At 52.6% G+C, this 27,228-nt stretch overlaps 1 protein-coding gene across 13 annotated transcripts in view; it reads right to left on the reverse strand.

Moving 5' to 3' along the window:
- CABIN1 (calcineurin binding protein 1) overlaps nucleotides 1–27,228 on the reverse strand; it is a 156,540-nt gene that overhangs the window by 42,035 nt on the left and 87,277 nt on the right. For all 13 annotated transcript variants that reach the window (XM_046024472.1, XM_046024470.1, XM_046024479.1 and 10 more), the window contains 3 exons: nucleotides 23,433–23,615; nucleotides 18,407–18,738; nucleotides 3,759–3,872 (listed from right to left, as the gene is read on the reverse strand). In XM_046024472.1, coding sequence (XP_045880428.1) covers nucleotides 3,759–3,872; nucleotides 18,407–18,738; nucleotides 23,433–23,615 — 629 coding nt within the window. The remainder of the gene's footprint in view (nucleotides 1–3,758; nucleotides 3,873–18,406; nucleotides 18,739–23,432; nucleotides 23,616–27,228) is intronic.

Here is a 27,228-nt window from a genome sequence, read left to right on the forward strand (position 1 = left end):
AGAAGAGCTAGGGACTGGAGGAACACAGCCCCGAGACAGGCACGGGCAGGCCCATGGCAGCCTCCTTATGAGCATGAAGCCGGGCCCGATATCTGTGCCCACTCAAGGAGACTGTGGCCCCCGCACGGCACAAAAGTGGGTGGCAGCTTCAGAAGTGAGATGGCCTATGCTCCTTTCAGGGAACTTCTCTCAGACTCAATGTCAGGGGAAAACAAAACAAAAGACCCAGGTTGCTGAAAAGCACGCGCGTGTGCGCACATACCACTTTTCACAGCCGCAAACAAACCTGTTTGATTTCGTACACGCACACCTGAGACAGAACAGCCCAACCACACACAGAAGCACCTGAGAAGGCCACGGCGCCTGGGCTCTGCTGTGTGTCTGGATTGTTGGCAGTAACAATGGGGCCCTAGGAAACTCCCACAATTTTCAGAAATTAGCACTAATAAATAACAAGAGGGTCCCCTAGCCCAGGTCCTTGAGGATGGTGAGGGGGACTGTCCAGATAACCTCTTGGGTGGCACAGGTGACCTAGGACAGTGGGGGTTTTGAGGGATGGCCAGTTAGGGTGCCTAGCGCCCCCGGCTCTCACTCTCCCTACACCTCCTCACAAGGGCCAGCAGCCCCAGGCCTTTGCCCCTACACCAGGCCGAAGTAGTAACCCCAAAGCACAACAGAAAGGAGAAGAGCAAGCCTGTTCCTCCCCACCTACAGCCCAGTTGTCTGAGCCACAGCCCCATCACAAAAGAGTCAGCTGAGGGGGCTCTAAATGCTCCTTTGGAAACTTGGCAGGAAACCATTTGCTCACACTTGCTCAAATCTGCCAGACAAGTTCGTGTACTAAGAGCATGCAGGGTCAGCACTCTCTGGGTGTGGAGGAAGTGTCCACCCTGAGGTCCTCCTGCATCAGGGGCAAGGACAGATAGGGTGGGCTTAGCAAGGGCAATCCTGTCACCAAGCAGCTGGGAGCACCTGTCCCTTGGTACTTCACAAGTGGGGGGTGCAAGCATCTGGCATCTTCCCAGAGGGTAACATTTTGGCCTAGAGAAGCATGAGGAGCCCCAACCCACCTCCAAAGAGAAGAGTTGAGAGAGCAGGTGGCTAAGACTTGGGCAGGAGAGGGCATGAGGATGGTGACATAGCAGGTTACTGGGAAGCATGGAGAATTGAACAGCTGACACGGCAGAGGTAAGGTGGCCCTTATCTGCAGGGGCTTCTGGTAACGGGGAGGTGTTGCCCAGGTGCCAGGCTCACCCAGGGCTCTGCCTGCCTTCTCTCCCATGGGCACAGCCCCACTGCCCTTCTGCAGAACTCATTTTCCGGAAGGCCCCAGAAACCAAGGAGCTGCTACGGGGAGTGAGCACAGTGGGGAAAGGGCCTGGAGCACCCGTCTGCCAACTCAGACGTGCCCTGGGCTTACAGGCATCTGAGGTGCTGGTCTCCTAAACTCTGTCATTAGGAGGGGTAAGCATGCCAACCCACAAGGAAGCCCCGGAGGCTGGCTCTCTCCTTCCGGCATTACTATATAGTCTCTGAGGGCAAATACCAACAATGGGACAGAGAAGAGGGAGGGAAGCTGTTTTCCTGGAACACCTATCATGTGCCAGGTCCTCACTTAGGGTCATTACCCCACGATATAACTTGATCCCTATGATTACTCTTCAAGGCAGATAGTAACGGTAGTTCATTTGATAAAGGAGCTCAGGAAAATTAGCTAGCTGCCTGGCTCTAGCTTCAATTTAGCAACTGCAGGGAAAAAAAAAAAAGGCTTGCACAGCACTGACGAAGAGCCCGTTTCATTAATAGAGTTCTTATAAATCAAAAAGAAAAAGATCAACAATCTAGTAAGAAAACTGACATGAGTAGAAATGGCACAAAAGAAATTAAAACTGCTAATGTGATATCCTAGCCAATCCCACTAATAATAAATGAAACATGACAGCATTTCTCACCTACCAAAGAGTAAATATGTAACAGTTAAATAATACAGAGTGTAGAAGAGGTCTGAAAGAAAAGAAGAGGTCTGAAAGAAAGGACCCCCTGCTAGGGACCCCTGGGTGGCTCAGTGGGTTAAAGCTTCTGCCTTCAGCTCAGGTCATGATCTCAGGGTCCTGGGATCGAGCCCCGCATCGGGCTCTCTGCTCAGCATGGAGCCTCCTTTCCCCCGCACACTCTGCCTGCCTTTTTTGCCTACTTGTGATCTCTGTCTGTCAAATAAAATCTTGAAAAAAAAAAAGAAAGAAAGAAAGAAATGAATCTATGTTTGGGAAGGATCTTTGGAGGGTACTGTCTTCTAAAACTTGAAAGGCACCACAAACCCATTGACCACGGAATTGTTTCTAGGAATTTACCCTATGAGTGGATTTCCACACAGCAAAGACGTATGTACGAAACACGGAAATAACAAGACAGGGAACCACCTACATGCCCATCAAAAGGTAGGGTATGGGGAGGTAAACTGTGGCACAGCCATATGTTGGGAATGCTATGCAACTATTAAAAAGACAGAACTCGTTCTTAAACACTCTCTAAGATGTTTTTAAGTGAAAAAACAAAAACAAAAAGCAAAAAACAAAGGTCAGAAGCATGCGAACTTTGTCCTTTGTGTACATGTCTGTGCCCTGGATTACAAACAGGCAGACACCCTCTGGAAGGATACACAACACGGTGAAGAACGGTGGCTGCAGCCTGGGCATCTGGGTAGGAGGGAACTCCTCTTCCTCTGCAAGCCCTTGGTACATTACATCTACTGCTTGTCTATAAAATACTCAGACAGTGAGAAAGAGAGACTGGGCTGGCAAATGCAGAGCTCCTAGGCTCCACAGCCCCCGCCTAACCATTAGGAGGTCAGAGCCTGAGAGAGAAGAACCATGGACCCAGACACCTCACCGCCTGGCTGGCTCTCAGTAGGGAAGCCCCCACTGCCATGTGCCTCAAGAACCAGCCTTTGACACACCCCCTCCAGACCCAAGACTTGCTTTCCTCAGCTCCTGTCCAGACCAACCCCACCCTTCAGTTTTCTCACGTGTAACAGGGTATCAGGGAATACAGAGAAGACACCAAAGCTCAGAGGGACTGGGTAACTTGCCAAAGCCACCCAGCTGGGAGCTGGCTGTGCTGGGAGGAGAGGATGAGGACTTGCTGGTAGAGCAGAGTAAGGGGCCAGCTGTCTCTGTGCAGGACAGAGCAAGTGAGGGAGGGATGGGCCTGGGTGGGGTGGCAAGGAAGGGTAGATGTGGGCTTTATGGGGCCCCGGGGATGGAAAGCAGATGGGCCTTGGTGACATGCCAAGGGGTGGGTCTTTACCCTACCCAGAATATGAAGGCTGGAAGGGTGCTGAAAGCCCAGCTCTGGCCAAACTTGGTTTTTAAGCAGCAGAGCTGGCTTCGGTCAGAATTTCCTAGGTGCTCAAGACCACACAGGGGCACAAAGAGCTGCTCCAGGAGGAGACCCTGGGCATGGAGTCCCTTCACCACTGCCTGCTGCGGCCCCAGAGAACACACTGAACCCATCCACACCTCTCCCTGCAGATGGGCAAACCAGCACCGAGAGGGGGCAGTGACTTGCCAGAAGTCGCTTGGCAGGCACGGCCCCACTCCCGAGTCTGGCGCACTCTCGACTGCGCCACCCTGCCCGCCCTCCAAGGATGCTGCAAAGCCACGGTCTTGGGAGCGCCCGCCCAGGGGGGCCATTCGCACACCTCTGGTGCAAGGCAGTGCCGCAAGCAGCCTCGGAAATCAAGAAGGCAAAGTACTCACGTTGAAGAAATTGGTCTTGTTCCTCTCGCAGAAGAGCCCCTGTGCCGGCATGTGCTGCAGTTGTTGCCACGGGATACCGCTGCCTAGCAACACGTCGCGGGCCCACTGGAGGTTCTGGGGAAACAAGAAGTAGGTTGGAAGTGAGTGTGTGGGCAGCTCGCGGCGCCCACGGGGAAGGGAGGCAGTCCCCTCCTTCCTGGCTGCGTTGGCAGGGCGGCAATGAGCAGTGGCTCCTGCAGACACCGATCCCACAGCTCCAGGGAACTCTGGCTGCGGGCTTTGATCATCTGGCTGTGGGGTACATTTCCGGCACTGGTTTCCTGCCTAGCACAGCTGACTTAGGAGAGTGTGGCCTCAGATTGCCCAAGAAGGGCGCAGATAGGGACCCCTCACCTGGACTGGCCTTGAAAAGCTGCTACATGGACCCAGTGCCCTGCCTTCTCTCAGGGGGACTCCTGCTGGCCCAAAGGGGCAGCCCTGACTTGTCAGGGTGTCAGCAGTACTCATCACAGCTGGCAATACAGCCACCTTAGGCTTGGAAGAGCTGGTTCCTGTAGGATGCCAGAGGCCTAAGTGCTTGGGAGAGGACGGGAGTTCCACCCATAGTGCTCAGGCCAGTGCTTTCTGGGCAGTAGTGCCCCTGGACTCCAGGCCCAGGGGCCTGGTAAGGTGGGAATAAGAGCGTGCTAGCCCAGGTGGGACTCCAGGGAACTGTGAGAGCCTGGGTGTGGGCCTGGCTGTTTTGGCCTTCTCTGGGGCCTTCTTACTGACTCAGAGGGCAGCCCCTCCCCACAGGCTGCCTGGCCTACCACCTTCCCGTCTCAGGTCTTTCCCATGCTAGGACTATCTCATCCCAGTACCTGAGACACAGCTGTCTTACAAGGGAGAAGCCAGGAGGGGGCAGGAGCTGGGACCGGGACCTGAACTGCCCAGCATCAGACCCTCCTCTTTTCCACAGCACCAATCCACCCCCAGCCAAGCAGTACTCTTCCCCCACCCCCATCCAGCATCCAGGTCCCTTCCTTGCCTCTCTCACCCCTGGTGCCAGGTCTTTATCACCTTGAGTCCCAATTGCTCAATGCCTTCTCACGTCTCAGCCTGCAAGCCGTCTCACCTACTCCCATTGTGCTCAGTATTGGTCAGGCTGAACTTATGAAATAGTCTCCCTAGTCACAACTTCTGGCAAAATTGCAAAGCCCAGCTCCCTGGCTTGCTGGGTGGGGGTCCCTGCTGGCCTGCATCCGAGCCTCTGCTCCTGCCTCTGCACAGAGGGACACGCCCCAGGGACTGCTGTCAGGACTGAGGGCTGCTCTGCACCCAGGACCAGGCCAGACCCCACAGCTGCAAGGGGGTGGGATACAGAACTGAGGATCCCTCTGGGATGGAGACAGGTGAAGTTTCAAGCACGCGTCTCCTGTATGACACACTCACAGCAGACGAAGCTAGCTGTTTTGTGGAAGCCTGAAGGAGATCATCTCCTGGGGAAAGCCTGGATTATTAAGCCTGGCAGTGACTCCAAGGCCGTGTCCTACGGGGATGTGGCCTGGCTCTGAGACTGGCTGAAGGCTGAGGCCCTGTCAAGTCAAGGCTGCCCTTGCCCAGCAGGGCTGCAGCCCAGCCTGGTCTAAGCAGGTTCAATGTGGGATGGGGGACTAGAGGGCCATGGGAAGCCCAGCACACAGGACAGCAGGGCCAACCCCTGCTGGACTGGAGAGAGCACACGCTGTCCACAGCCCTCTGCACAGTGGACCCTTCTAAGCCCGCACTTAGGAAGCTTGTTTTTTTGCTCAGAGCCCTCCTTGAGCCCAGACACCTGCTCAGACACATCTGGCATGCTAAGATCAGGAGCAGACTGAGACTCTGCCTCTCTAACAGACTCCGATCAGAACAGCAAGGTGAGCCCAGAGTAGGAACCACACCAAGGGCCGTGTTGAGGCTGCTCTCGCTAAGGCTCAGTGGCAGCCAGGGAGGGACAACCACAGCTACAGTCTCCTGAGACATGACTTCGCCATGACTCTCAGGCCTTTCTAGGGCTTCAGGGGCTGATGCCACAGCCATTCATGGTGAATGATGAGGCTTCCTAAAGGCCAAGGCACCTCTTCTCACCCCCATACGGGGGAGGCAGAAATAGGCAGAGGAGAGGGGTTACCTAGGCAGCAACAGTCCCAGACCCTCAGCACGGGCCCTTGACCAGGAACACAGGGGCCACTCTGCCCTATACATAGGAAGAAGAGCGAACTATTCAGTCCCAGTCTTTAGCTTATGAGTTCCCATGCGCCAGGGGGATCAACTTGCAGTTCACATTCCAATGTCCAGAGCAGGGCCCAGCACAGCAGTATGGCTCAGAGACCCCGCCTCCCAGACAGTTCATTAGGAAGCTCCTGAGCCTGGTTACAAGCCTGGCCGGGAGAGGGAGGGTCAGCCATGGACAAATGAAGCGTGGAGCAGGGAAACGGTGGGTCAGGTGTGCTTCATTTCAAGGAATAAGATCCAACTCAGATTAGTTCAAGCTTCTCAGGGTTCCTCAGGGCCCTGGGACATAGAACCCAAAGAGAAGATAAAGCTTCAGACCTCCAGCAGTCAGGGCAACTGCCTAGGAAGCCGAAAAGCTCACAACCTCTATCAGTACTCAGCCATGATCCCTTGGTCTCAGTGCCACTTGGTTCAAAGTCTCTCCCAAGTGAGATGTGAGAGGCTGCCAGTCTAATCAGCCATGAAGGGGACCTTCACAGAAAGGGACATGAGACAGAAGACCAATACCTGCACTTCAAACATGACAGGTGAGTCCACATGACCATGACCATGGAGACAGGGCACAAAGGGGACTCACCTATGGTTCAGTCTAAGTCAGTGAGGCTCCTCGGGGAGATGACACCTGAGCTACAGTTTGCACCCACCTGTTATGGAGCTGGAGTCATGACATGAAAGCCCCTTCTGGGGTTCCTTTGGGATTTAAGGGAAGTGTCCAGTTAGCAGCAGTTTGAGAAGCGTAGGGAAATAAGACTTAAAGAAGCATCTCTGTGGTGGCTGTGATTTTCATAAGAACATCAAGAAAATAAAATACAACAAAGACTTCCATGTGGCTTGTGGGACACATGAGAGAGATGGCACCAGGGCCAGGGTGGAGAGAGTGGGGGACCCTGCTTCCCTGAGCCAGGCATCTCATTCCAGGCCCCAAGGCAGCGGGACAGGAACACACATCCTTGGAGGGCTTCTGTTTCTGCCAGAAGCTGCTCTGCAGCTTCTCCCATAACACCTGCATTAAGATAGCCCTCCCAACCGAACAGTCAGGCAGAAGGTAGAGGATCAGGGAGGGAGGAGGCTGTAGGAGAGGTCCCAGCACTCCTAGAGACCTGAAAACCAGCCACTTGACAACTGAGTACAGAAAGGGGAGGCCTGCCAAACCCGATCAAGACAGTCAATTAGCCTCCTGCAGACTTGGCCCCTGCACACCAGCAGAGAACAAGGCTCCTCAGCTGTCTCCCAGGCCTGCCAGAGAGAGCCAATCGATGGCTAAGGCACAAAGCGTCCAGACGGCTCACAGGAGACCTCAGCTAATTTCTCTCTGAGGCCCTAGATGGGAGCTGACAGAGACAAAGAAATCTGCCTGGAGAACTGACAAGCGCCAGGCTGGGGAGGGCAGGGGCAGGGGGAGTTCCCCCACGGCAGCACACCTATACTGCAGAGTCTGCCCTGCAGCTGCACACTGTGGGGTGGCAAGAGTCATGATGCCACCTGGGCAGGGCCCAGCACGTGACTCCTCATCCTCAGTATCGCCAGTTCACCGACACGGAAACTCGGGCTCAGGGAGGTCCAAGAGTTGGTCCAAGCCCCCCAAGCCAGGAAGCGGCAGAGCCAGGCTTGCATTCTGGTCCAGACCCAAGGGACTCCAAGGCTTGGGCTCTTACCCTGCACCCCCACCCCAGGGTGGGCAAGTCATTTTACAAATCTACCTGGGGTCATGCTATGTGTAGCTCCAAGGCAGCCCCGTCTCAGGCCTTGAGCAACCTGCCACCATGCCACTGGCCTGGAGCCTCAGCTTACCGTCACCCCCTGGGAATGGAAGAAACACCACGGAGCCACTTGCCAGATAACAGCAACAGTCTTCCTGGGATCCGTAGGCCCCCTAAAGCTTAGTGCACAGACCCTCCTCTGACAGAAGGCAAAACAGACTGAAGGCCCAAATGGGGCAGATGGAGGGCAAAGTCCTGATGAGAGGTGGGGAAAAAAATCCCCAGAAGCACATGGCACCTCAACATCCTACACTGTCTGGCACCTGGACACCCCTATCTTGCCATAAGGCTGAGGGACTCTCCTGACTCATCTGCTTGAAGGCCTCAGCTCCTTGAGAGTGAGAGCCAGCATCATAACTCAAGTTTACCCACACACATGCAAGTTCCCCTCCTTCCCTCCCCTCTCCCATCATGCGTGGCCTTACAGCCACACCTGCCTCTGTCCCCACCTTGGTCCCTACAGGTCTCTCTGCCTAGTGCCATCTCACCCCACCCCACCTGCCCCAAATACAGTCCCCACAGCCCCATGGCCACCTTAAATAGCCTCTTCTGCTGACCCTCCAATGGCTTTGTTGTCTGTACCCTCTTGTGTGTCAGCCCCATGAGGGCAGGGACACCATCTGACTTCTTCACCAATGGCTCCTCAGGGGCTAGGCCTTCTGTGGGGTCCACAGAAGAGATGTGAGATATTTGGGAAGAGTGAAAGGAATGGGCAGGGTGTGAGCTGGTCGGTCATTTGGAGGAGCCGAGGCAGGAGAGTACCAATTATGCGTGGTGGGGTGGGCAGTCTAGCAGGAGCACTGGGGGTAGAGCCAGCACCCTGGGCTCCTTCACCCGAGGAAGCTGTTGGGAAGCTCACATGCTGGGCAAACTAGAACATGAAGTCCATCTTTCAAGATACCCTTCTCTGTTCTTTCTTAAAAACAGTAATTCAGAAGCCCTAGGTTGGCCTGATAGTTCTTCACAAGGGCCCACAGTGCCACACTCTGAAGCGCTATTGAAGGAACAGACGAACAAATGCCTGGCAGCCTGGGGGTCATATAACTAACCTCTTGGGGCTTCAGTTGCCCACATGGAGGATGGGACTGGCAGTGACCATCAGGCCTCTCTTAGGGTCAGCTGAAGAATGCCAGAGGTAGCAGATGGAAAGCAACTGTCCACAAATGCACCAAGTTCCTCACCTGTACCTTGGGGAGAACACCCCAACCCATGCAACCCACTCCCCCTGCCAAGCCGGGCCTTCCCATATTTTCTCCAAGGACCTGGCCTTGCCCCTGGACTTGGCAAAGTGTGCCACTGCTTCCCCTCTGCTCTCCCCACACGGACCTGAAAAGCCAGGCCTGAAGTGCAACCCCAGGGCTGCTGGGCAGGTTTGGCCAGCAGGAGCCACCAGTGGGAGAGTGGAGAAGGGCAGAGACCAGAGCAGAGCCATCTATTCCAAGTTCCCTCTGGTGTTGAGAGTTGGCTACCAAGGACGAACAGCTCTGACAGGCAGCCTGCTGCATAGGCACGCGGGCTGGCCCAGGGCTCTGCACTACTTCTTCCCTGTGGGTTCCTGATGTCCACCCAGGCCCCTGTAAATCACTCCTTCATTAAGCCTCTTCCGATGAGCAGTTGGATAGAGCTGTCTGAGGCATGACTGGCAAACCCTCTCACTCGCTACACAGCAGCCCGAGTCTCTTACACATAGGACCTTGAGGTTGGTTTAACCTCAGAATGATACCCCACAGCTCCTTCCTGCCTCCCCAAGCCCTCATGACCTCTGACCACATCTCCCCCCACGCCCCAACCCCCAGCCAGTCACACAGGCTTCTAGCTGATTCTAGTCCTGCCAGGCCCATTCCCATCTCAAGGCACACACGTGGGCTATGCTGTCCACCCAGAAGCCTCTCTTGGTATCACCTTGCCTAGTTCCCTCACCTGCTTCAGGCCTTTGCTTAGAGAGGCCTTCCCAGACCTCCCTGCCTAAAGAGCCACAATCCCCCACTGCACCCCCTTTCTCCTGCGTCATCTTTCTCCCAGATGATCACTAACCGCCATTAGGTATGTTTCTACTCTCCATTCCCTCTGTACGCACTCAAGGTGAGGGGCTTCGCTATGCATACCACTGTATCCCAGCCCCTCAGGCAAGGGCCTCGCACCTGACAATGCAGGAGACAGCTGTTGAATGAATGAGCCTGCAGAGATGCACACAGGACAGTACTAAAATACAGGGGTTCGACCATGTCATGGTCTATGGGATGACTAGGTGATAGTGACTTCTTCCAAACTGAGTATGATTTATAATGGGTGCTGTCAGCAGAGTATTCAACCCATTCAGACTGCTGGGATCCATATCTCTCCTCCTCCTGAGAGAGAACAAGGAAGACAGTGGGCCCTTATGGGGGCCATTTGTCCCTCCTCCCCAAAGGCACAGCAAAATCTTCAAACCATGTTGCAGAAAGACTTTGAAATGCATAATAGAGATTCTGAAGTTGAGACAAATCTCAAGTTTCCTTTTGCAAATCCCATAAAAACAAAACAAAACCAAACAAAAAACAACCTGGCTAGCTTGGATGAGCAGCATCCCAGGGATTCTGCATGGGGAGCCTGGGGCCTGGAATCATTTTGTGCATACAGAAAGGGAGCAGGGACTGAAGGAATGGTGGAGCACACCCTGCTCTGTGGCTGGCACGCCCTCGTCGTGCCCAGTCCTGCCGTCTGACCTGGAACGTGTGGCTTACCACCTGCTCCTGGGACACTCACTGTGTGTATGCAGCAGGGTCTCCCAGGTTGTATCACAGCCTGGAAGTTCAATCACTTCACAGCCATCCAGTCGGACCATGCATGGCCCTCCTCACAGGCTCTCATTTAACCTGACTCTGCAGGGTCTGGACATGAACTGGTGGCACAGGCAGGTGGGAAACGACCCACAATGGATGGGTGAGGGGCAGGTGCTCACAGCCCAGCTGGCCAGTCTCTCCACCAGAGCATAGGCTGACTCTGAAGTCAAAGTTCAGCGGCTTCTCTGGAGATCACAGGCAGCAGCAGCACAGTCAAGATTCTCCTGGCAGGAGGCAGCTTCTCACCAAACAAGTCCTACACAGACACTGGGACTGGGCTCACCCTACACAGGTTTTGGGCCACAGAAGTTGGTCTGATGTCCGTGAGCTGTTGTTTGGAGGGGTGGCTCAGGTTCCAGCAGGCATACTGGGAAGGGGACAAGTGCTGAGAGGGGGACACACTCTAATCACAGGGTCTGGGGAAGGGCCAGGCCTATGATCAGGGCAGGCTGAATAGCCCCTTGCCCATCTCATGTTCCTGAGGCTCCTGAGCAATTCTCACCCAGGTGTTACCTCTCGGTGACAATTTGGATGCTAACTGTCAGAGAGCTGCTCCAGCTCAGAGGGGAAAATCCATATGGCACAAGGTAAGCTTCATCCCCCAGCAGAGCAAGCAAGGCTCACGCCCACCCTGGAGGGTGGGAGGAAAACCTTTTGGTCAAGTGTAGGTTGACTGCAAGCCAAGCCTTGACTTGGGCACTGGGGACAGATGAGCAGAGCGTCAGCCCAGGGCCCAGAGGTCAGCTGTGCACCGAGCGCCAGAATGGTGGCCTCTTCCATAGAACAGGCCCTTCTCCTCTCCTCTCTTTCCTCACTTGGGGTGCCACACCCCTGTCTCACTGCCTGCCTCCTGCCACACTGACTGGCAGCTGCCCAATTACCATAAGGCCATTGTGCTCACAGGAGCTGGCATGTCAGCCTTGCTTCTGCTAAAGCTTCAGTGTCCCACACGAGGGCTCTCAGTAAGCCTTTCCTGGCTCAGCCTGAAGTAGCCAGTCAGTGAGCATGTGGCTTCAGCAAGAAGCTGGGCATCCAGCCACCCAGCCAGGTGAGGGATGTGAGTTAGAAGGCCTCGGTCTCCCCCACTTGGAAAGTAGAGGCAAAGGAAACATCTGAGCCCCAGGAGCTCCAGGCCCTGCCACATCCTCACCAAGGCGTTCAAGACAAGCTGCTGTCCCCTCAGAGCCTCAATTTCCCGCTCACCCTGCCTGGGTCAGGTGCTGTGCAAAACAACACCGAGGAGCTGACCTAGGCCAGGCTGCCTTAGTGCCGCAGTGGAGTCTGCTTCTTGACCTTTCTCTTAAGATGTCAAGTGACCTGGGAGGACCAGCAAGAGCAGAGAATGGAAAGAACATTCCCCAAGTTGAGACCCAGCAATGAGCACAAAACAAAGTAAGGTTAGGAAAGGCAGTAACTTCAACAAGAGGGTCCCCAGAGGAAACTTCCTCTGGAAAGCACCAGTGTTTACAAACTCTAGTCTCTAAGAAGGGGGCATGTAGCCCTGGTGCTCAACTCCCTTGCCCCCACAGAATTGCCAGTGAGGGGGTGGTTGCTCATCCCCAGACCCCCCAGGAGGAGAGGCTGAAATGTTTGATTCTAGTCAGACTAGTAGGTAGGAAGTGGTAGCTCAGTGTGATCTGGAGTCCCCTTTCCCCAATGGCTAGTGGTGTTAAGCATGTTCTCCTGTGCTTATCAGCCATTTGTATATCTCTTTTGGAGAAATGTCCACTCAGATCCTTTACCTACTTTTATGCTGGGTTGTCTTTTAATTATTGAGCTATAAGAGGTTTTTTGGTTTTTTAGTATATTCTAAACACAAGTCCCATATCACAAATAAGTATACCTCAGAAGTACTGTGGGTTCAGTTCAAGACCACAATAACGTGAATACCAAAATAAAGTGAGTCAAATGAACTTTCTGGTTTCCCAGTGCCTATAAAAGTTATGTGTATGCTATACTATAGTCTATTAAGTGCACAATAGCATTATGTCTAAAAAACAATGTATAGACCTTAATTTAAAATTACTTGATTGCTAAAAACTGCTCACCATCATTTGAGTTTCAGCAAGTCATAATCACTGATCATAGATCATTATAATATAATAATAATGATAGGGCGCCTGGGTGGCTCAATGGGTTAAGGCCTCTGCCTTTGGCTCAGGTCATGATCTCAGGGTCCTGGGATAGAGCCCCGCATAGGGCTCTCTGCTCAGCAGGGAGCCTGTCTCCCTTCTTCTCTCTCTCTGCCTGCCTCTCTGCCTACTTGTGATCTCTGTCAAATAAATAAATAAAATATCTAAAAATATATGTATAATAATAATGAAAAAGCGTGAAATATCGTGAGAACTACTCAGATATGACACAGAGACACAAAGTGACCAGATGCTGTTGGTGCTGAAAGACTTGCCCAACAATGGGTTGCAGCAAACCTTCAATTTGTAGAAAACGTAGTGTCTGCGAGGTGTAATCACATGAAGCACAGTATAACCAGGTGCGCCTGCACAGGATCTGCAAATAGTTCTCCCTGATGTGGACCATCTTTTCATTTCAATACTGTCTTTTGAAGCACCAGTTTTGTTTTGTTTTGTTTTAACTAATTATTTATTTATTTGACAGACAGAGATCTCAAGTGGGCAGGCAGAGAGAGAGGAGGGAAGCAGGCTCCCCGCCCAGCAGAGAGCCTGATGCGGGGCTCGATCCCAGGACCCTGGGATCATGACCTGAGCCAAAGGCAGAGGCCTTAACCCACTGAGCCACCCAGGCACGCCGAAGCACCAGTTTTTAATTTTGATGGTGTCACGTTTCTTATTATTTATTTTTATCACCTGTGCTTTTGGGTGTCCTACCTGAGAAACCACTGCCAGGTCAAACTACACCTATGGTCAAAAATCAGTTGGCCCAGGGCGCCTGGGTGGCTCAGTGGGTTAAGCCACTGCCTTCAGCTCAGGTCATGATCTCAGGGTCCTGGGATCGAGTCCCGCATCGGGCTCTCTGCTCAGCAGGGAGCCTGCTTCCTTCTCTCTCTCTCTGCCTGCCTCTCTGTCTACTTGTGATCTCTCTGTCAGATAAATAAGTAAAATCTTAAAAAAAAAAAAAAATCAGTTGGTCGTAGATGTATGCCTTTGTTTCTGGGCTCCCAGTTCTAGTCTGTTATCCATACACCTACTCCTAGGCTAGTACCAACCACACTGTTTATCTTCAGCTGTGGTACAAAACACGTGGAAATTTACCACCTTACCCATTTTTTAAGTGTACAGTTCAGTAGTGTTAAGCATATTCACATTGTTGTGCAACAGACCTCTAGAACTTTTCCATTTTATGAAATGAATTTATTAAAATTCTATACTGATTAAACAACTCCCCATTCTCTCCCCCAGCCCCTAGCAAACACCATTCCACTTTCTGTTGCTCTTATTTTGACTTATTTCCTCGTGTAAGTGGAATCATAGGGTGTTTGATTTTTTTGTGTGTACCTTGCTTATTTCACTGAGCATAATGTCGTCAAGGCTCATCCACGTTGTAGCACGTGTCAGAATTCCCTTCCTTTTAAAGCTAAATAATATTTCACAGTTTTGATTACTGTAGATCAGCAGCAAATTCTGAAATTGGGAAATATGAATCCTCTAAGTTTGTTCTTTTTCAAGACCAACTTATAACCCACTCTGTTCTAGGCTCCTTTGTAGCAGGAGGTGCTGAAGTTCCCCAGCTGAGCCACAGGCAGTGGGTGGGGGGAACTGGGACAGGGGCACCCATACCCCAGCCTTCTTTCTGGATCTCATTAGTGAATTTCAGAAGCCTCACAAAAGAAGGTCCCAATGCCATGTGGTCTCTCTACTGGGCTGTTCACAGGGATTCCAAGAGATAGGTTTTTCTGAGCATAGACTGACAGTCCAGGTCTCAAAATCCTGGTGGAGACTATAATCTTGGAAACTGTAAGTGATGTAATAGGTAGACTTACGGTCCTTATGGCCAACAGCACCTGTGATCTTCCCTAGGGTGAGGGGAGCATTAAGGAGCCCTGCTTCCTCAGGTATCCCTGGCCCTCAGTGTAGAACAGCAGGAGGCCTGCCTTGGCAGGCCCAGGGGTCAGCCTGTGCACAGCAAAGCCAACCTTGGGCAGGAGCAAGGCCTTAGGCAGGCAGCAAGGGTCCCTCACGGGCAGCTTCAGCCAGCTCCAGTCAGAAGACCTAACAGATGAGCTAGGAGCCATGGGAGATGCTGACACTGAGGAAATGGGCTCTGGGGTCCTGGTGAGAGGCTCAATGGGAAGGCCCCCAACCCCTCATCCCATCACCTGCGCAAATACCACAAGAGTCCTATCATCATGCCCCCGCTCAGCTGGGATCTGAACCCAGGTGAGCCCACATTCAGAGCCCACATTCCCTTTCCTTTTCCTAGAAATCCTGCTGCCAGCAGCTAAGCAAATGGTTCCCTGCACCCTAGGGTAGTTTCTCTGCAGAGGCCTGGAGTGGGGAATCCTCTGAACAGAACAGAGCTTCTTCAGCTGGGAAAACTTGAAAGACCCAAAGGATCTGGAGTCAACCTGTACAGCCCCTGGGGCCTCTCTGAAGACAGGGATAATGGATGCTCCAGCCAGCTGGCCACTGAGCCATGAGATGGCAACAGGAAAATGCCACTGCCAAGCCCACAGGCGGATTTTATGAAGAAATGTGCTGCTGTTAAATATACACAGCGGGAAGTGTCTATTACCAAACAGCTGTGTTTGGAAAGCAGTCACTGCTTGTTGGCTAATGGTTCTACATTAGTCACTGAGAGCACTGGCTGTGTCCCCCAGATCTGTGGACAAACTGACACCCAGGGCCTGGGCAGAACGACACCCAGCCCCCAGGACAAGGACATGCCCCAGACAGGATCAGCCTTAACTCAGGCTCTCAGTGCAGTGCGGTGTTAACAACCTGCCATCCAAGCTGGGTAACACTTGCTGCTCAGCAAAGGTCTCTGAGTCAAGTCAGCAAGGGAGCCAGTGGAGCTAGCTGGGGTGCACCAGCCTAGGGTGGTGTGTGGTGTGGTGGCCTAGAGAGCTCTTGAGGCACACCCAGCACCCATAGACAACTGCTAGGTAAGAAAGGGGGTCTTCCTCGGAATCAAGACCAGCATTCCATTTCTCAAAGCCCAGGAACCCAGCCTGGGAATGCAGCTAACAGAAGAGCCAACAGAAACAGAGTGTGAGGGCTGTGAGAAGGTTTTCCGGGAAGGAAGCCAAGGCAGCCTCCATCCCCATGACCAGTGATGGCTGGATCCGCTGGGGTCCACCCACCCACCAGACCATCAGAGGGCAACCAAGGTGACCTGGGGGACATTCACAGAAATAGCAACAAAATGGCAAACTGAGCACAGATGCTCTAATGGCGGGGGGAGCAATGGAGCAACTGGACCGGGGTGAGGCTACCTGAGCCAATGCCAGGGTGTCAATCCCCCCTGTGGGACCCTGAGCCAGCTATCCAGATGTGAAGTGGAGAGAGACCAAGACCCCCAGCTCCTGGACCTGAAGTATCTAAGAGCCGCAGAAGTGATAATCAATGGCGTGTGTGCACGAGAACTGGAAAAAAATACACATACGAAATAGCTTTTGTTTTAGGGTGGCAGAACAGTGGATATCCCCCTTCTAATTTTTAATTACAGATTAAATTATAGATACTATTTTCCACTTCTAAAAACCTCATCCAGCAAGGGGACAGGCAGGGAAAACGGCAGCCTATGCTTCGCACCAGGTGGGGCCCTTTACATGTATCATCTCCTTTGAGCTTTAAGCCATTCAATGGGGAGGCAGGGGCTGGATACTGGGGGCTCTGTGGGGCCGCACTGCAACTCAGCTCTCCCTCCATCTAACTCTGCATCTTCACCCCCCTTTTCCATAGTGGCTGATCCCTCCCTAATAGGCACCTTGTACCCCAAATTCTGTCATAGCAACTGCTTCTGGAGAAGATCACCTGCCACAGTGTGGGGAAGGTATTGGCTCGGCACAGGAAGCTCCAAGTGCTGCTAAGAGCCGACCACAGCTGGAGAAGCTGCATGGTTGCTTGGGGGGAGCATCTGAAGACAGGGATACCCAAGGCAGCAGAGATCCCGATGATGGATGCTTGTGTCCCTTCCTACATGGGGCTCTGCTGCTCTCAAAGGAGAGAAGAAGGAAAGTTCCCAAAGCAGTACTGGAACATGGTGGGGGGCAGGGGCAGCATCAGCCATCAGTCCCTGAAGACTGCTGCAGAGAGGGTTTTATTAAAACATAGGTCTACCTGGATTCCGAAGGCCCAGGGCACCACAAAAGGTAGGTAAGGTAAAGGTAAAGGTAGGTAAAGGTAAGGTCCACCACAAAATGTAGGCTGACCAGTGAGGGAACTAGGCTCAGATGGTTCAGTGGCAGCCAGGAGAGCCAGATGCCCTGAGGCAGACATCCCATCCTTCCCCAGGCCCACCAACACCAGCTTCCCCTGCTCTGCTCTGCTCTTCCCCTGCACAAAGTCACGTGAGCACTCTGGGCAGGCAAGACTATGACAGGGCACCTATCTGTGCCTAGTCCCCAAACAGAATTTGGTCAAGTAACAACTTCCTGTCATGTAACTGGCGCCAAACCAGCATCCATCTCTCCAGCCAACTGCCCTTCCTGGCTCTTCAGAGGTCCTACAGAGGCTGATGGGGAGGGGTCAGTGGGGAGTGGGGGAAAAGGAGTTTCTGGGAGGAAGAAGTTTCTGAGCCCAGACCTTACTGAGTAGGGGAACCACACAAAATTACAGACTACAGACAGACTCCAAGGGCTGCCCCTGCTTAACCCCAACACCCTGGCCCTCTTTGGCCCTCACCCACACCAGTTTGACCTACCCAACACTGCCACATGCCCAGACAATTTGCCTGATTGGGACTCTCTGCCTGTACTCCAACCTGTCCACTGTCCCCTACTCTGCCCATGGCCACCCTACAGGTCTCAGCTTCATGGGTGCCTTCATGGCGTTGCCCCCAACCACTGTAGGTCCCCCATTATAGTCTCCGTAGCATGTGTCACAATGGGACTAGCTTTATTTGCTTGTTTGCATATTTTAAAATCTGCCTGTCTCCTAGAATGGAGCTCGGTGGGGGCAGATGCTGTGACCAAGACACTTCCTCCAGTGCCTCCCAGATGCATAAGGAAGGAGAAGAGCACAAGTGCCACATTCCCTGCACAGATGCAACATGCCAGCAGAAGCAGTCTGGCCGGGAAGCCCCTGAGAGTGCTGAAGCCTGGGGTACAGCTGTAAGAATTGCTACATCATCTGCTTTCCAAAAAGAGCTGGAGGAGGCTGTCAGCACCCAACCCCCATGCAGCAGAGGCTGTGAAGATGGTTCTGGCAGCTGTACTGGGGAGGCAAGCCCAGGGGCAGGATGATGGTACAGAGACCTTGCCACAAGATGAGTCTGGAGGGGACAGAGACTGCATCAGAGCCCTGGGACAGAGAGGAGGGGGTGCCTCTGCAGGGCATCTGGGGGATGTGCACATGGGGCCACACTGAATGAGAGTCCCTATACCAGCCCGCACAGACAACAGCTCAGCCTTCGGCCTGCAGCCAGTACCTGAGCCTGAGATCCTGCTTCAGGATCCCCAGACCCACTCCTCCCATGATTCCCTGCTGCAACCCACCAACTCTCATCAGAAAGCTGGAGCACTCTTGGATGGCCCCACCCCCCTATATCTCTCCTATCCCATCCCTTCCATGCACCTCTACAAAGATCCTGAGCAGCTCCACCAACACTCAGATGCTCGTGGCCCAGGGAAGATCAAAGCCCTCTCCTGCCCCAAGTGGGCCAGCAGCTCACTCACCCGGTGGGTCTTGCTGTAGGTGTAGAGGAAGGCCAGTCGATAGAGGCTCTTATAGTGCTGGGGGAAGCGGCTAAGGCACAGGCGGAAGGAGGCGATGCACTGCTCTGTAAGGAACTGGCGCTGCTCCTCCGCCCCAGCTGGCAGCCCCTGGGGAAAGGCTGCTGGCTCCCCTGGGGGGTCAGCTCTCTTCTTCCCGTCCCACAGGACAGGTGCAGATGCTGCGGGTTTGAGAGCAATGCAGGCAGAGGCTAGGGGCTCCGCAGCAGGCTTCTGGCTGCCTTGCTCTGTGACCCGGAAGCCTTCTGTGCTCTCCAAGGACTCCTCAGTTTTCCCTGTGGGTGAGAAGATAAAGAAAGTCACCTCGGTAGTGGTCCAGCAAAAGAGGTGCCTTAGTGAGGTGACTCACTAGGCCTGTGCCCTTGTTAGACAGGTGAGGGACTCAACAGACCCAGCAGTAAGAGGCATGGGGCCTAGTGTTGGCTCTGCCCCTGCCAGCTGAGTCCTCCACAGCCTCCCAGCCTCCTCCCCTGTGAAACAGGATGTCCCGGCTGGCACACAGCAGAGGGGTCCCAAGGCTGCAGAGAGCAGGGGTTGCAAGCAGGGTTCTGGGTCTCTCTCTGAATGGCAGCACAAGGCTGTCCCGCCTCTGAGGCCTGTGCAGATGCACGGGGAAGCTGTCCACAGAAGGAAGGTATGGCCACTGCCATCATGGAATGAAACACCCAGGAAAGGCGCACAAAGGACTGCACCTGCTCCGCCACTCAGCACCTCAGCCCACAGCCTACCCGACATCCTTATCCAGGGATGCTGCTACTACTGTGCATGAACCAAGAGCTTACTCGCAGGAGAGCACAAGTGGGGTGGCAGGGGCTGCAGAAGAAGATGGCTGGACCAAGAGGGAGGGATGGAAGGAAGAGGGTAGGGGCAAGCAGCAGGAGTAAGGTGGCTCTTTGGGCACCCAGGAGCTGGCAAGGCCTGCATGGAGGCCAGAGAAGCAGCCCGGCACCACTCTGAAGCCTGCCTGCCACAACAGGCTGAGCCCCTTCCTGCCCTTAGCCTTTCCCAACTGTAGTGACAGCCAGAAGGCTAGGGCCAGCTGCGGCACGGCAGAGTGGTCAGGGACTAGGGTCCCGAGTTCCCCTAAGCAAAACCATGCAGACCTCAGGTGCACATAAAGCTCTTTCTGCCAAGAAAAGAATCTGACCAAGACAGAGTCAAGCTGCTCAGCACAGCACAAGGCCACCTCCCACAAGTACTGCCATTCCTCCTAGCTCCCCTCCTGGCCTCACACCTTGAGACCAACCATGGGGGAAACCTTGCTCCTTATTTCTACCTCTCCGCTGCTGCTCCTTCTGGATATACCATCTGTACTCCCTACCCTGCCTCGCCCACTGCTCTCATGTTCAGGACTGCACTCGCTGTCACCTCCTCCTGCAGGCCTCCCTGGCCCCAGGGTGGGGTTTGCAGAGAGCTTTGTGCACCCACCTTTTTGATACCACTCATACCATTGCATTTATGCATGGATGCCCCTCTCCCCCACCATCATCTAGAGCCTAGCAAAGGCTTTAGTTTAAAGCTGACTGAACGATGGGAAAGCAGGTCACATCTGATCTCGACACTATGCTCTCCTTTCAGGGGAGCTCAGGAAACCACGCAGGTCCCACAGGCACCCACTGAGAGCTCGATGACAGCAACCAGGAGTCTGCTCAGGGCTGGCGTCTTACAGGGGACACAATCGCCTTACTCAAAAATGTGCCCAATTTCCAGTGTTCAATTCAAGGGATACATTTCAAATATTGCTCAACAAACACATTCTGAACAACCAGTCTGGGCCCAGCCCTGTGCTAGACACAAGGGAGATAGGGAAACAGGACAAAGATGCAGGCCTCCCTGAGATTCAAATAAGATGCTAAGCGTGTGCTCACACACAAAGACACACTTTCTTAAGGAAAGTGAGCAGAGGATCAAGAATTAATCCAAAGAGAGCTCAGAGGGCATGTGTGAAGACATATGAAGAGAGAGGAAAAAACCGCAATCCCAGAATGAGCAAAAAACCTAGCTGCTTGGGATCCAGGTGGCCTGAAGAGGCCCGGAGACATGGGTGACACACCTCACCCGCAGTGTCCACTCTTACAGCTGAATAAGCCTCACAGTCCACGTTAGTGGAAGGAAGGGGGTCAGAAATGTCAATAAGCCTACACAGTGCTTCCCAGCCAGGAAGCCCAGTCCTAACCCTGGCAGCATGAAAGCAAGACTTCCTCCTACAGATAAAAGCAATGTTCTGGCCACCCTGATGCCCACTGCTGGCAATGAGGACTGGCTTAGAGTACCCACAGTGCACACACCAGGCCCCCTCCCACTCTGGCCACCACCACCCCCACCTGTCTTGAACGTGGCACTCAGGCATGGTCATCAGGCCTCTTCCTGACCAACAAGGGGCAGGCACAGCCACAGGATGGCAGTCCCCGAATGAGGTGCCTAGGAGCTGTCTCAGCATCCTCGACCCACATCCTGCTCTGGGCCCAGGTGGCAGGGAGGGCCCAGGCTGGGCACCCATGTCCCACTGTCTGGACCACAAGCTGTTGACAAATTCTGCTGTCCTCAGAGTGATATAAGAGAGTGGCCTTGTGTTTGGGTAGTAAAATTTGGGCAGCTTTTTCCTCCATTAAAAAACAATAAACCTTTACTGCTGCACATTCACATTATATGTTTTTTGAAGCTCTGTCTCTTAAGAAGGAGAGCTTCAGCTAGCTGTAGTGGAACAGTCACCTGTGGAGAAACCTCCTTCCTGGAAGCATCCTGTCACAAACCAAAGTGGAGAAGTAAAGAGGAGAGGCGAGTCCTCAGGAGCTGGTGCCCACTGGACACCGTGAGAGGGAGGGCACCTGAAAGGGCATGGCTGTCAGAGCCAGCCTGACTTCCTCCTGGCACCCAGGGCCTAGCACAAACTTGGGTTCCATTACACCCTGCTGCTCAACAATGCCCATGAAATCTGTGAGCAAGCCCTGTGCCACTGACCGTGACAGAAGGAGCAGGCTGGTGGCAGGGCCGCCCACAAGGGTACACCCGAAGGGCTGGGGTGTGGAGCACAGTAGGGGCACACACCCAGCCCTGGCCCAAACCATATCCTGGTTTCCTGTAGGGGGCCAAAAGCTGCAGCAGCCCTGGTGCCAGGTTCCTGCCTGCCAGGAGCCCGGAGGAGGGGGTTCAGAAACCACCACTGGCCAGAGCCGGGCCTAGAAATGCACACTGCTCCCTATGCTGTATGCCTGGTGTAGGCTCAGAGCACATTCCCTGCTGCACCTACTCTCCCGACAGGAAGCTCACCAACTTCACTGTGGTTACAGGGAAAAGCTGGGCTTAGAGCAGAGAGCTATATCCACAGAAGTAAAATGCTTCCCTTCAAGCCCACCAGCTACTGCGGTGACTGGTTCTGCTCAAACTTTCTTTACCAGTGGCAAGTCCCTATACTGTCTGCTTAAACCACTGGCTCAGAATGGAAGGAGGGCAGGGGTAGGATGCCCCCGTATGTCTAGAAAGCCCAGCCCAGCCCAGCCCAGCCCAGCCCAGCCCAGCCCAGACTATAGCTGACCCTCTCTTGGCTCAGCACCCCAGCCTCCATCCCTTACTTCTCCAAGCACAGTGGAGAGAGGCCTGTGATGATACAAAAGCACCCATAGCAGATCACTGTGCTTGACGAACACAGACAATAGGCCTCACCTGGACATGAACAAGACTTGCTGTATTAGAGCATGGCCCTATTGGTAACTTTCTCCTTCCCCTTCCAAACTCCTTGGGGTGTATTTATGTCAGTTGCAGAATGTCAACATCAGTTTCGGACAGCATAACAAGCGTCTAGTGAGAAACTGAGGTCCTGGCCTCACCTTCCATGTCCTCCTCCCTGCCCCTAACGGGGGCACCTCTGCCAGCCTACAGGACATGCAGCCTTACCATTTGCTAAGGCCAGACAGGGAGGCAGGTGAGGAGCAGAGGGCTGGGATAGGCCATCACCAGCATGAAGAGCTCTGGCCGCATCTACATGTCAAGGCTGAGCCTTGACTCTCCCAGCCAGGGCCTGTGCAGACACATCCTAGGGGAGTCATTGCCAACCCTAGCTGCCCGTCCCAGCCCACCCAGAGTGGAAGAATGGGCCAAAGGTTAAGTGTGCAGACTAACCCTGGGCAAATTCCCGAACCTCTCGGAATCTCAGGTTCTTCACCTGTAACATGGGAAGAGCCATGGGACTGTTTTCTAGGGTGACTGGGAGGACAAAAGGAGTTCAAATAGGCCCAGCACAGGGCCACTGGGCATGGGTCTGGGTGGTTGCTGCTGCTGCTTTTGTTGTTCGGCAAGCCCTGGCCAGGGTGGGAGAGCTCTCAAAACCCACGGCCGGCTGCCCAGCCACAGCCCCAGAGTGGCTCTGCGGACACACAGCCTGCCCATGCTCTCCCACGAGCTGGACTTGGGGCTCTGCCCACTGGTTTCCACAAAGGGAGCCTGGGGGACCCATGAGAGCTGGGCGTGCCCTGGGGTTGGATCAGGGCCCCCTGCCCGAAAAAGGGGGCACTTTTTCCTAAAGGTCTGATGTGACTCAGACTAAAAAGAAAACACATTGGTGACATTTAGGATCCAAAGACTTTTTTAGTAACTATGTAGCAAGAAAAAAAAAATTGGGGCATTCATGTTACAGAAGTGGCTTTCCCACATTGGGCCACAGGGGTCACAACAACGATATGTGTCACCAAGTGCACACTGTACTCCAGGCACCATGAGAGCGCCTTCCTGAGCTCCCTCGTTTCATCCTCACAACCCCTGGAATGGGCCTTGGGATTGCTCCCACTCTATAGGGAGCAGAAGCCCAGAGACGTACGTAACTTGCCCAGCTGAGGTCCCAGAGCAGCAGGCGGAAGAGTGAGGACAGGAGCCAGGCTGAGCCTAGGCCACTCAGGGGCCCATTGTCTTTAGACTGCCCAGACCACCACAGGTCACCAAAGCAGTTCTAACACACACAGCTAGGTCTTCATACCTCGTTCCTCTGTGGCCCCCTGAAGGTCTTTACCAGTCGGTCCTGCTTGGGAACTGGGAACAGGCAGCTTCTTCTCTACGTAGAGCTTCCGGGAGCTCTCCAATGAGCTGGCAGGCTCATTAAAGAAGTCCTGTGTCGAACTGGAGTCTGAGAGTGCCACAGCCGTGCTGTCCTGGCTGCGCTCTGAGGGGAAAAGGAGGGAGAGAGGGCAGAAGCATGAATCTACACCAGCTCCAACACTGAGGGGCCTCCCCAGGGTGAGTGTTCTGGTGACTGTCTTGCAGAGGAGATGGCCTGAGAACAGCTACCGTGACCCTGCTGAGCCCGACTCATGCTGGAGGCCACTAAGCCACTCACCAAAGGCACCGATCTCCACAGTCAACCTTATGGGATTTCCCCAAATGGTGGTGTTCCGATAAATGGTTAACAACTGGCTCTCACGGTAGGGGGGAAGCCCATGTTTGTAGCATTTACTGATTTCTGTGGTGTAAATACTCCCACTGTGGCCAATTTCAGGCTACCAGCCAACATGATCTTGCTGAAGGAGGAGTTGGAAGGAGATGCACGGTAGTACACATTCTCTAATGTTTCTACCACACAGAGACAACAGGCATAAACAACGAAGCAGGTGAGAGTCCTGCAGACATTTTTTATCTGGTTGCTATAGGCCAAGTGCAGTCTAGTGTGAGAATGGAGGTCCCTGGGAGACATAGACACAAGGGAGGTTGCTACCTGCGTGTTAGCTCCTCTCCTTCGACCTCCATTTGTACTCATGAGAAAGACCAGGGGCAGTGCAGGAGCGACTGAAGGAAACCTCCCAGTGGTGCAAGCCTGGAGAGGAGGACTGTTTGCTGCTATAGGAAAGGCAGGAACCACTGATGGGACATTTTGGTCCTGGGGAGCAAAGGCCTTAAGCCAGATGGGCCAGATTTGCTTAAGCAGCAAATCTTGTTGCCTTCAGGGTACAGGTGAAGACCCATTACAGCTGTGAGAAGGGAAAAGAAACACCTCTGCAGGGTGGGCAGGAAACCATTTAGGGCCCAAATATTTGAAGTCTCCTGCAACTAGGGGAAGAAAAGCCCCACTCCTGAGATGCAGGGACACAGTCTGCCTCTGAGCCTAGACAGAGACAACAGATAACCAGCCCTGCCCCTACCCCAGGCTAGCAAGCACAAGTAACACACAAAGCAGTCTACCACAGGAAAGGGGGAAAGATCATGGAGAGTGACCCTCCCTGAGGTGTACACAAAAAGCCCAAGGCTGAAGGTGAGGATGGAACACTGAGAAAAGGTTCTGGCAAATCAGCCCTGCTACAAGCATAAGGTAAGATCACAGGAATTTGAAACCAGTGGTACACTGAAGGTAACCATGGCAACAACAAAACCCAACCCCAGCTCAACTTCTAACTAGCCTAACTTCCCCTCCTAACAGCCTAGAAATAGGAGAGAGAAGCCCATTCCAGGCACAATATGACTTATTTCAGCTTCTTCCATCCTACACATAATATCTGATACTCAATATAAAAATGAGGCGTGGGTGCACACACACACACACACACACACAAGAACACTGTCAAGAGAGAAAATAATCAACAGAACTAGGCTCAGAGATGACCCAGATGTGGGAACTACCTGATGGGAAATTTAAAACTAAGATCAGGGTCACCTGGCTGGCTCAGTTGGAAGAACACGTGACTCTTGATTTGGGGGGAGTTCAAGCCCCACATTGGGTAGAGATTACTAAATAAATACACTTTAAAAAAACAAGATGAATATGATATATAAATGTGATTAATATGTTAAAGGCTCTGGTAGAAAAGGTGGACACATGCATGAACAGAGGGGGAGTCTGAGGAGTGAGATGGAAACTATGAGCAAAAGTCCAATAAAGATGTTGGAAATAGGGGCGCCTGGGTAGCTCAGTGGTTTAAGCCTCTGCCTTCAGCTTAGGTCATGATCTCCTGGGATCGAGCCCCACATCGGGCTCTCTGCTCAGCGGGGAGCCTGCTTCCTCCTCTCTCTCTTCCTGCCTACTTGTGATCGCTGTCAAATAAATAAATAAAATCTTAAAAAAAAAAAAAGATGTTGGAAATAAAAGACACAATAGCAGAGACAAAGAGTGCCTCTGTCAGCACACCTGACACAGTTGAGGGAAAAATAACCAAAACTTGAAGATAGGTCAGTAGAAATCACCCAAGCTGAGAGAAGGAGTAGGGGGGATATCAGAACAGAGCACCCAAATGATCTAACATACTAATTAGAACCTTTGAGGGAAATGAGATGAACACATGTCTGAAGAAATATTTAAAGAGATAATGACTCAGAATGTTCCAAAAATAATGGAAGACATCAAATCACTAGGAATCTCAGAGAACACCAACCTGAGCAAAGACTCTTCCACAATACCCCAAAAACAAACAAACAAAAACAGCAACAACAGGGGAACCTGGGTGGCTCAGTGGGTTAAACCTCTGCCTTCAGCTCAGGTCATGATCTCAGATTTCTGGGATCGAGCCTCACATCAGGCTCTCTGCTCAGCAGGGAGCCTGCTTCCCCCTCCCCCCGCCCCGCCTGCTTCTCTGCCCACTTGTGATCTCTGTCTGTCAAATAAATAAATAAAATCTTAAAAAAAAATACAGCAACAACAAACCACGCCTAGGACTCATATTCAAACAGCTGAAAACCAAAGGTAGAGAGGAAATCTTAAAGGCAGAGAAAGACACATCATATATAGAGAAACAAAGTTAAGAACTACAGCACACTTCTCATCAGAAACCATGCAAGTCAGACAACATCTTTAAAATGCTGGGGGTGCCTGGGTGACTCAGTGGGTTAAGCCTCTGCCTTCAGCTCAGGTCATGATCCCGGGGTCCTGGGATCGAGCCCCACATCAGGCTCTCTGCTCAGCAGGGAGCCTGTTTCCCCCTTTCTCTCTGCCTGCCTCTCTGTCTACTTGTGATCTCTGTTTGAAAAAAGCCATAAAAAAAATTAAAAATTAAAAAAAAAAAATAAAATGCTGAAAGAACAAAAAAAGTCAATCCCAGGGGCACCCAGCTGGCTCAGTCAGAAAAGCACGTGGGGATGCCTGGGTGGCTCAGTTGTTAAGCGTCTGCATTCGGCTCAGGTCATGATCCCAGAGTCCTGGGATCAAGTCCCGCATCGGGCTCCCTACTTAGTGGGAAGCCTGCTTTTCTCTCACTCCTGCTGGTTGTGTTCCCTCTCTACGCTGTGCCTCTGTCTGTCAAATAAATAAATAAATAAAATCTTAAAAAAGAAAGAAAGAAAGAAAGAAAGAAATGCATGTGACTCTTGGTCTCAGGCTTGTGAGTTCATGCCCCACAAGGGGTGTGGAGATGACTTAAGTTTAAAAAAAAAAAAAAAAAGTCAACCCCAAATTCTATATCCAGTGAAAATATCTCTCAAAAATGCAGGAGAAACAAAGACTTTTTCAGACAAACAAAATCTGAGAGCAATCCTTCCCATGAAATCTAAGTTACAAGGAATGTTAAAGTTCTTCAGGTAGAATGAATTGAAACCGACAGAAATTGGATCTACCTGAAGAAATGAAGTTCCTCAGAAATGGTTAAAGTAATAATAGAAAAGACATTCTTTTTCCTTATGTGTAGTTCCTCTAAAGTATTCCTGTCTGCTGCCTAAAGCAAAATTAGTAGCAGCCTCTTGTGAGTTTATAGTTTATGTAAAAGTAAAAGGAATGAAAACAAGGGTAGAAGAAATGGGCGTTTCCTTCACTGCTGATAAGTAGTATAATATCAATTGAAGGTGAACTATGATCATTT

The sequence above is a fragment of the Meles meles genome, chromosome 12 (genome assembly GCF_922984935.1).
Source record: "Meles meles chromosome 12, mMelMel3.1 paternal haplotype, whole genome shotgun sequence".
Lineage (NCBI taxonomy): Eukaryota > Metazoa > Chordata > Mammalia > Carnivora > Mustelidae > Meles > Meles meles.